This window comes from Alligator sinensis, unplaced genomic scaffold (genome assembly GCF_000455745.1).
Source record: "Alligator sinensis unplaced genomic scaffold, ASM45574v1 scaffold608_1, whole genome shotgun sequence".
NCBI lineage: Eukaryota > Metazoa > Chordata > Crocodylia > Alligatoridae > Alligator > Alligator sinensis.
This window is the reverse complement of record NW_005842799.1, coordinates 594,801-605,130: the sequence shown is the minus strand read 5'-3', so window position 1 is coordinate 605,130 and position 10,330 is coordinate 594,801. Positions and strand designations below refer to the sequence as shown.

At 40.9% G+C, this 10,330-nt stretch overlaps 1 protein-coding gene across 5 annotated transcripts in view; it reads left to right on the top strand.

Moving 5' to 3' along the window:
* Positions 1-10,330, top strand: part of PPP4R3A (protein phosphatase 4 regulatory subunit 3A) — a 63,580-nt gene that overhangs the window by 8,854 nt on the left and 44,396 nt on the right. For 4 of the 5 annotated variants that reach the window (XR_003091689.1, XM_025191251.1, XM_025191250.1 and 1 more), the window contains exon 2: positions 3,945-4,000. The exons of the other annotated variant lie outside the window; for it this stretch is intronic. Coding sequence is in view for 3 of the 4 variants with exons in the window: in XM_025191251.1 (XP_025047036.1) it covers positions 3,945-4,000 (56 nt within the window). In the remaining variant the exon portion in view is untranslated. The remainder of the gene's footprint in view (positions 1-3,944; positions 4,001-10,330) is intronic. 5 annotated transcript variants of the gene reach the window in all.

Here is a 10,330-nt window from a genome sequence, read left to right as displayed (position 1 = left end):
CCCAAGCCACCCCCACAAACCCCTCACCCCCTTACCTGACCCTGTGGGTCAGGCGTGAGGGGACTCAGGCAGGGGGCAGGCTGTGGGTTGAGAGTGAGGGGCAAGGCACTGACATATCTGTGCTGCTCAGTGCTGCACATCTTGGTAAACGAAGGGGATAGGGGCAGCTCTGACTTTTCTATGACAAAAACGCCAAAAGCAAATGCCAAAGTGAATAGATATTTAGAATCTATTTTATGATGATGATAGAGGCACTGGTAGGCTTCCAAATTGCTTTAAACTTCTAAATATATTAATAAACCATTGCCCAACTGATCTCTTTGTATATAGTGGCATTTCATTTTAATAATGAAAGAACACTATTTTGGGTATTTTAATGAGATAATTTGGGTTTCTTATTAGAGAATTTGCAGTTTTTAAATAGGGAACACCAGGATCTCTCCTGGTGAGACAAGTGGCAAGACCCAGGCAGAGGAGTCTGTCCAGGACCAACAGTGGGGACCCAGCTGGCAGGCAGACGAGGTAGCTGACCTGTTGGCAATTTGGGGCCAAGAGGACACTTCAGAGTGGACCACTGCAAGGAGCACATCTTCTGAGCAATAGCTGCCCAGATGGCAGAGCGGGGGCACCCCATCCAGGTCTGGCAGGCATGCAACCATGAGGGCTGCAGGTCCAAGGGGGCAGATGCTGTCGCAGGTGGCAGCAGCAGCTCACACCCAGGCAGCAGCCCCCACTGCCAGACTGCTGCAGTACAGTGGGCTGGGGCCACTCCAGGTCTGGGCTGCTTCAGCAGTCCAGCTGGCACAAGGGGTAGTGTCCCCAGTAGAGATGATCCATGCAGGGTGCGGGGCAAATCGGCCTGTATGGGACCCCGCCTCCGGACGCAAGGAAGCTGGCAGTGACAGGGGTGGGGGTGGGTGCTGAGTGGCCGGATGTGAAGCTGGCGGCAGTGCAGTCACTGCAGCCACCCCGCCTGGCTCTGTAGGGCCTGGGGCAGTTGCCTCAATTGCGGCCCCTTCTCCCCGGGAGAGCCCTGGTCCCCAGGTACCAACTGGCTGGGCCTCAGAAGCTCCTGAGGGCAAGTAGCCCTGAACTGCTTGCAAGGGCAGGTTTTTATATTGCACATGTGCTGGCCCCAGGCTCTAGCTCCCTTGGCTGCAGATATGGGAGGAGCTGAGCAGGGTTATTTTGCCCCAGGTGGCACAATTTGCCCCACACCAAAGTGCATGTCCAGGCATGTGCGCTGAGGCAAAAATCCCTGGCTCCAATTTGCTGCTCCTATTTGAGCTGCTGCAAGCACACATGCCTGCATGTGTGAATGGGTCCTAAGAGTTTATTGTAATTAGCTCTTTTTGTATTTCAACTTTCATTTTTCTCTCAGTGCTATTTACCATGGTAAGTATGCAAGCTGTCTTTATAGTTAAATTCTTCCTCACTGGTTCCTTTACTGGTGCCACTATTTAAATATATGAGGCAAGCACTGTAAGTAGTAGTAGTAATATGAATCAAAATCCTAGATTGACATATCAGAGTTGGTTGAAAGGATTACAGGCTTATTTACATATGGTGCTATTTGGGAATAGCAGTCCCTGAATAACTCTGTGTGAACACTTATTCCATAATGAAGCATTCCTTGTTCTTTTAAATTTTAGATGAATTAAGTGAAATGGGAACAAGGAGTTCTTTCTACTGGAATAAATATTTACACATGGAGTGTATTCAGGAATATTCAGCTATTCCTGAATATAGTTCCGTGTGTATTTTGATTTTTCACTCTTGCTATACATTTGGTTTTGCCATCAGTTAAGTGGAAAAGAAGTGGGGGGAAAAAAAGATTTCTCAGTTCAGTGGGTGTTAGTTTAAAAGAGCCAGTGACAGGATCATCTCAAGCCATCTGTGGTTGTTTATATTTTTGCAGAAAGAACTGGGTTAACAGAGATGATTAACTGACAAAATAGTAACATACCCTGTGGAGTTTCTGAAGAGAAAAGTTCATGATTATATTGTGAACTTCAGTGTGGTAATTGAATTTAAAACATTTTTTTGGAATATTTGAAAATCCACTTCTCATTTTCTTTGTCAACATCTTAATTAAAGATTGTTATACAACACAGCATAGCATCATGATATATGGAGAGCCATCATCGATCCATAATTCCAAACAGAAAAGGCTATTGGTTTTTAGATGTTGCAAGGCAAGTGCAAAATCTTCATCATAAGTTTTGGAGTTCGGAAGCAGTAATGTAGTAGCAGAAAAGTAAAGGAGACGGAAACAGTGTTATCTTTTTCAACACATTTGTAATGAACATTTTTTATATATTCAAAACAGTACTAAACATTTTAAAAAGCTTTGAATTGTAAAGCTTTTGTAGTAATTCAGATGTTTAAGGTAAGCACTCTCAACATGGAGGAGTTAATATTATGGGGCTTTTTATTTTGCTGATAATTAACCCTGTTATTGAAAATGGGATGAAGTCTGATTATTCGGTCCTTATCCAGAATTTGTCTATTGAAGTCAGTGGCACTTCTCCTTAGACAGTTATGGATTTTTGGATCCATGATTTGTGCCTGACTACAGAAGAAACCAGCATAAGATTTTTTTAGGAAGGCTTTGTCAACTGTTAAAGCTTTGATATAAATTTATAATTTAATGTACTCTTCACATACTGAAAACTAGCTTCCTAAGATTTCATCAAGGTGGCTTCCACCATTAGTCAGGAATGATAATTGGAATTAGTATCACTTTTCAGATTCATTTTATTAATGGTGAGTTGCTGCTTATATCTTAATTTCTGATTTTTACACTAAAATAGATGGAAGTATTTTCATTTTTCTTTAAGTCTCTTAAATTCCCAGACAAAAAACTGTATTAAAGATTACCTTAGAGTGTAGTTAAGATTGAGAGTACATACAGGCCATTTAAGGGTAGAAAATGCTGGTGGTGTAGTCATGCCTAAAACAACCATTAACTTCAATTCTCAATTTACTGGTTTTGTAATCTCAAATCCAAACAACTAACTCTGCTTTGTTGTTATAGGTGCGTTAACTGTGCATTTCTGTATCTTGATTTCTAGATTTTATTGCAGTTGTGTAGTATATCTCTGATTGGTAATATCATTCTTGTAGCATCAACAGTGACTGTTCCCATGGGAAGCAGTATCAAGGCATTCTTATTGGTCTTTAGCTTTTCTTACAAGTTGAAAACAAGGAGAGAGCCAGTACCATGTGACCATTGACTTTTAGCAAAACATTAAGTGTTGCATGAACTCCAGTTTAGGACTACTTGGTTGTTTGGTTGGTTTGGTTTGGTTTTTTTGGGTTTTTTTTTTTTTTTGCGGGGGGGAGGAGGGGGTAGTTTTGTTTCATTTTGATAACCCCACCTGTAACTGTTTGTAGAAGGAATTGTGGAGTCAGAAGTTTAAAATGTAAAATTCTGTTTTACTTTATCTGCCTAAATGGCAGTTTTCCAGCTGCAGAAGCAGATTTTTAGGCACTGTATGCGCTGTGCAATTGTGTTGTTCCTGCAGAGGGAGTGGGGATGGGGGTCAGGTGGGGGCAGGGGTACAGAGAGAGAGAGAGTGAGCGAGGCAGGTATTACCTTCTAGTGGTTTAGCTCTCTTTTCCACTGCCCCTTGAATTTAATAGATGATGGACAGTACAGCAGAGGAGTTTCTGCCTTGAAGCCCTAATCCTGCAAACACTTTAGCATGTTCTTTAATTTGCGTAAGGAGTCTCTCTAAAGTGGGAGAAACTACCCAAGAGAGCAAATTGAAGCATATATGTGCAGAATGAGGAATTTAGTTCTGAACGTAGTCCTGGATCTGTGTTCTGAATGGTTCAGTGATTAAAGACAACTTTGGTTCCTAATCAGATTTTGAAATCATGATATCACTGTAGAAGTAAAAATAGATCTTTCTCTTTTTCTTTTTTTTCCTTTCCATCAGGTTCTCTTCTTTTGGAGTCCAAAATTAATCCAAACACTGCGTACCAGAAGCAACAGGTAAACATATTAGCTTTTATTTTACTTTGCCTCCTTTTTTTTCTTCTTTCTTAAAAAGGAAAAGTAATCTTAAAGGAGTTTTGTTTTTTTTTTTTTATAGCCTCCTTACTGCAAGTGACGGTGTTTCTCTGCAATATCATCAGAGAAATTATTTTCTTTTCTTTTTCTTTCTTTTAGTTGTTTTGTGCATTTTCTAGTATTTTGTATGTGGTAAATTTCACTGCTTTTGTATAATCAGTTCCCCATTAGTATTTGTGTATTTTATATAGTAACAAAAGAGAACTATCTGGAAAAATAAGAAAATACAATTGTAAAACATAAATTAGCAGGGGCTGCTAGCATACCTAAAATTCTTTTAAATTATTTTTTGAAACAATCTATTTCAGGTAACTTGATGAGTTGTTTCCTCCTCCACCCTGCCTCCCCTTTATATAAACACATTTTTTCACAGTTTAAAGTCCTGTATGTATATGTAAATTTCCATTTTCTTGGTGGAAGAGGTTTTAAAGTTTTATGAGGCAGTGTTCAAAACATGTCATAGCTTTCCAAACAGCTAGAAATATTAATGCCTGCTTTTTTTTTGTTGCAATTCTGGAGTTGACTGCTCTTTTGCCTGTAAGTAGTCTGCATTGCTAGCTTGGGGAGCACTTTAGTGAAAAGTGCAGTAACGTAGAATTTGGGTGTCTTTTTAGAAAGCATATTTATAGTGCAACGTAGCTAGCCTCTAGATATTATGTTAAAGTTGGTTTGTATGAATAAAACTGATTAGAAAATAATTTTAACAATGGTTGAGCGAGGTTGAAAGCCTCAGTAATGAATCATGTGTAATCTGAGCAAAGATGCCTGTAAAATTAAATATAGGCTTTACTCTCTTTTAATAAACGTTTAGAAATTTTTAGGGGCAAAAAAAGAGTTCAGAATGTTTGTAAATGTTCAGCTTATTTGAATAGATTTTTTATCTTTCAAAGATCTTCTTCCTTCTATAGAATAAGAATTGGATTCCAAACCTCTAGGGGGGAAAGCTTACTTCTGAATTCTTATGGTTACAACCTGATACCCCCTCTTCCTCTCTTTCCTCCAACTGGATCGGTATTCATTAAGAGAGCCGTTTTGTGTAATATTCATTGCTGCTTTTTTCATAGTGTCCCATAGTGAATAGAGGTACACTTGGTTATCTCTGCTTTTTTTCCTTTTCTGAAGCCCCCAAGCCGTGCACTATAGCAATTCACTCAACCTGAGGAGAGTCAGAATCTATCTGTATTGCTTTTTCATTGATCTAGGACTTGTTTTTACTTTGAGAAATTTGCCATACCATCAGCTGTGTCTACCTTACATGTCTACTGCTGATCGCATGAGTAGAGTCATTCTGTGGCCTAGATCTGTTTTTAGAAAATGAATTATTGTATCCGTCTCCACTGTAATAGATTCAGCATGAACAGAGATTCCTGGCATGACAGCAGTTAGACAAATATTGATGCCGTAGAATAAATCATCTACACTTCAGTTCTAGCTTTCATGGTTGGGAGTGTCTGTCATTCATCAAGCTGGATGTACATAGACCCAAGAAGAGCATTCATTAGCCTTGCTGTCTGACATTCAGGCCCCACAACGTCAGTGAAGACTTGAAATTTGAAACAACCTCATTAAATGAAACCTAATGGAATTTCTTATTTTGTGTTTTTGTTGTTTTGGGGGATTTTTTGGTCTGGAAACAAAGCAGAAATTAGCTTTTATTTTAGATTGTACTTATACGTGGTGACAAAAGTCATAATACATGTATTTTAATTGAGGGTGATCAACTCTATTTAGGATTCTTTTCATGTCTCTTAGCTCTGAAAAACAAAATGTAATGGGGCACTTGTAACAGATAACAAAGCTATCCTGGGTCTCCCTACTACTCTAATAGGAAATGATATGCCTTTCCCTGTGGCTTCTGTAGGGGAATTACCACCACTGTCCTTTTTTTTTTTCTTTTCTTCCTCCTTCCATTGTGAGAATGTCATTAGTGCCTCCACCCAAGTAAGTTGAGTGGGAAAGTAAAAGACAAGAAATTTGGCTGCCCTGTCTTCAGTGGGGTCTGGTTTAAGAGCCATGCCAAACCTAGACCAGGATATTTCCCGTCTTTAATTATAGTGGACAGTATAAAAAGAAGGGGGAAAATTGAGCTATAGCAGCAGTTGACACAGACAGTTTAATTTGAGATCTTATAGATGCAGGGCATTTGGTGAAAGTTGTCCTGTTAGCCAGGTATGGAGGGAAAAGCCTCTTATCCAGGACACCTGAAAAAAGTGTAATAATGTGGCCAATGATATTCCCATGCCGCTCACAATGTAAGTCTCCTTGTATAACAAAATAACCAAAAAACCAAAACTGAAAGTGAACAGGTGCTAGTATATACTGTATACTACAGAAAAAAATACACCCGTTCAGGGAACTGTGGAATCAGGAGGTTTTTCCAACAACTGTGGAATAGGTACCAAGTGAGCATATATATATGCTCACTTGGTACCTATTCCATATATATATGAGAAAAGAGAGAGACCAGATATAGATATAGATGGGTGGGTAGTTGTCTATGGGGATTGGTGGGTGGGTGGGTGAGTGTCCATGGGGAGGGAGGAATGGATATATGGGTGGGTAGGTGTCTATAGGAATAGGTGGGAAGGTGTCTATAGGAATCTCTCTCTCTCTCTCTCTCTCTCTCTCTCTCTCTCTGTCTCTCAACACTGCACATTTAGTGTTTTATTTTGTTTTTTGTGGCGGTTTTTCTCTTCTGGCCTTGCTTCATAACCACATAGTGTTGTTTCCAGCCCTGCTTGCCTGTGATTCTCAGTGCAGAGCCTACTGGGCCAAAGCAAGGCACTTATTAATGCAGTCTTACAGAGCTACCTGTTTCTAGGGATGTGCAAAGCGGGCCCTATTCAATTTTGGATTCGGCCCGAATCAGAGACATTGATTTGGATCACTGTCCCCGATTCAATTCACCAAATCTGAAGATTCAATGCTGATTCAGAGAATCGGCAATTTGGACATAGACACAACTTTAAATGTTTTTTCTACACACGTCAAGGTACCAGCATGGCTCATGAATGCTGTGATGCTGGGGTGGATGGAGCGTCCTACAGGAGTGCGGGTGGGTTCTCCACATGCTCAGCAGCGAACTCAGAAGTGGACTGGAAGTAGTTCCGGTCCACTTTCAGATCCACCCAGGAGCAGGCTGGGAGGCCCCCTCTCCCGCAGCCCTCCGGCTCAGTGATCGGCTGCGGGGGGACCCTGGGTGTCCCCTCCCCCCACAGATCCAGTAGGCACCAGTCGCTGAGCTGCGGCCCCCCGCGCTTCTGTGGAACGCTCCATGCATCACAGCATACATGAGCCGCCAGCTACCTAGAGATATGTAGGAAAAAACATTTAAAACTGTGTCTATGTCCGAATTACCGAATCTCTCAATCGATTCAGAGGGTTCCGATTCGATCGGAGGGTTCTGATTTGATTTGGAGAGGTTAAAGTGTCCTCTGCTTCGATTCAGATTTGGAGATTCAGCCACTGAATCGGGCCAAATCTCCACCAAATCAGATCGGGGACCGAAGCTTTGCACAGCCCTACTGCACAACCAGGAGGACATAAAGGAACAGGTTGTCCTTTGCCCATGTATGCAGTTAGAAATTGATACGTCTTGGTAAGAGGCTGACCAGATTCTCTGTACTCTGTGGGGGGGGAAGGAGAAGGGGAATCAAATCGAATCAGGGACCGAAGCTTCACACAGCCCTGCTGTTTAGCACTGTTATAGTACATCTCGCCCTTTGTAGTTACTGTGTTTTTCATCTTTCCTGTAGATTTCTCCCATTTTGGTTCTCTTTCTCCGCCTTCTCCTCCCCTGCAGCCTCCATATTCACGTACAGTACTTTTGAAAGTATTAGGTTATTCTTCCTCTCGGTGCTTGTTTGGAGGCATGGACAAAGTCTATACTGAGTGATACTGAATTACGAGGATCAATATCAGTATAAAGCTACTATCAGGCTTTTATTTCAAAGGCCAGATTATTCTCTTGCTTAACTCATTTTAGCATCCTTTCTTGCGTTAAATTTATTTTTACCTGATATGTTTCTGTTTCTGGAAAGTGCGCAGCTAGTACTTGTATCTAATGGCCATGCTGTATCATTTGTAATGGAGTTCAAAGAGATATAGAAATTACTTGTTTCAGATCTGATTCACCTGGACTTCAGGGCCCCTGGATATCTAGCAATTACTCATCTTCCTAGAAAAATAATAATTCATGAAATATTGACCTCCCTTTCCTCCTCTACCTACCCCCTCCCTACTTCTGTGCTTGAATTTTGTGATATCTCATAGAAATGGTCAAATATTTTTGTCCTGTTCAGACTGCTTTTTTTCACTCTGATGGGACAAAGGAGCCAGAAAGCTGGGTATCGTTGGACTGCCTTTTAACTGGTCCATTCGTTTGTTTTGTTTTGTTTTTAAATAATCCAGCACAAGCTGGAGCAGTCCCTAAATTAGTTTAACTTGTGCAATAGGCTGTGCAACAATCCTTGCTGAAAGATTCTCCTGCCTACTTTTGTATAAAGCTTGGGAAATGTCAGCTGCACCTGGCCCATCGCTTCTAAGTTTCTGCCTGTATCTGAGATGGCAGCAAGAACTTGGTGTGGTGTTTTTGCTTTTAACTCAAGGTGTTTGATCCAAGTATTCCATAGCAGGAAAGTTACAAACTATCAGCTGATATTTTTAATAACAAGAAATATTTTTCTTCTCCTTTCCCCATAGAGCAAGAGACCTTTTCCATTTTGCATTCAGAAAGACAGACAAGCCAATGAAGGCATACTTGGTGTAGTGATGCATCTTTATTTTGATGTCTACGAAAATTGTTAAGATATTATACCTTTTTGAGATTTGTCTAATGGGAAAAACTTGGTGTATCTTCTATTTTTAAAAGTGTTAGAGTTCTCCTTTTTCTAATTGGAAGAGGAAGAAACTCCGAAGGAAAAATAATTGTTGAGACGCTAATGTCTCCTGACTTCCCTGTAACTCAAATGGAGAGAAATCCTTAACTACCCTCAAAGAAAGCACCAAAATTGCTACCTTCTGACTGTTTCTTTAATGTAAGAAATATCAGACTTGATATAACTGCTTCCCTTCTCATTTTGTATTAGCGGTATGTTCCACACTATAAAAGACACTGTGCCCCCACAGTGGCCACTGTCTTCTACTAAAGAGTTTACTTTCTAATTTGGAGAGCTGCTACAAGTCAGCCGTGCAATACACTACATTTAATAGGTGAACGGTGTGTGTATATGTTAATATTCATTTAGTAAATTGTGTTAAATTTTGAATTTGAATGTGTTGTTTCATCTTTTGGTTTGGTTTGTTGGATTCCCATCCCTCCCTTCCAAGTAACCATTTAGGGCTACTAATTAATATACAAGGGGCGCGTCTACATGAGGCGCCCACTGCTCAGTTGTTACTGCACAGTCATTTAGTACAGTGTTTCTCAACCTTTTAAGTAGCAAGTACTGCCTAACTTCTGAAAATTTTAATAAGTACCCCAACACTCAATTTTCCAGGCGATTTTCTATTTACAGACTAATGTGTGCTATATGTTGGAAGAAGGGCTGTGTGTATAAAGCAGTGATATGACAGATGTCTGATCTGGTGTGGATAGGGTTGCCACCTTTTACATCAGGGATGCACAACTCAAGTATGTACCTGGGCTAGAGGTAATGTTGCCCAAAGCTAAGAGGGCTGAACCCAATGCCACACAAAGTGTGGCACGCCAAATTATTACTGGGGAATTTAAAGTGCCGCGCAATGTGTGGCACAGCAAATTTTTTGCCATAGTTTTGAGAGGAAAAGAGGGCGAGAGAGTGTGTTTGGGTACCTGCATACTACAGGTTGGGAAACTATGATTTAGTACTCGCATAACTGAGTACTAAATGACTGCGCAGTAACGTCCTGGGACAGTTGCCTAGTGACAGTAGCGTTGCATTGTGGTTCGTGCCCGGTGATGCTACTGTGCAGTAAGCGTCTTGTGTAGATGTGCCCAAGATGTATTAAAAGGGAGTATTAATTGGATTATCCCAGTGAGTATGGAACGCTGAACTGCTTTTGTAGGGGGTGGGGAGGTAGTTAGTCATGTTAAGTCTGAAGTCAGGCAGAAGGCAGGGCAGGGTGGCACCTTAGAGACTAACTGGATCAGGGACGCATAAGCTCTTCTAAGTAACAGCTCACTTCGTCACATGCTCTGAAAGGAAGTAAGCTGTAGTTTACAGAAATGTATGCATCTTTGAGCCAGCTAATCTCTGAATTGTTGCAGGAATG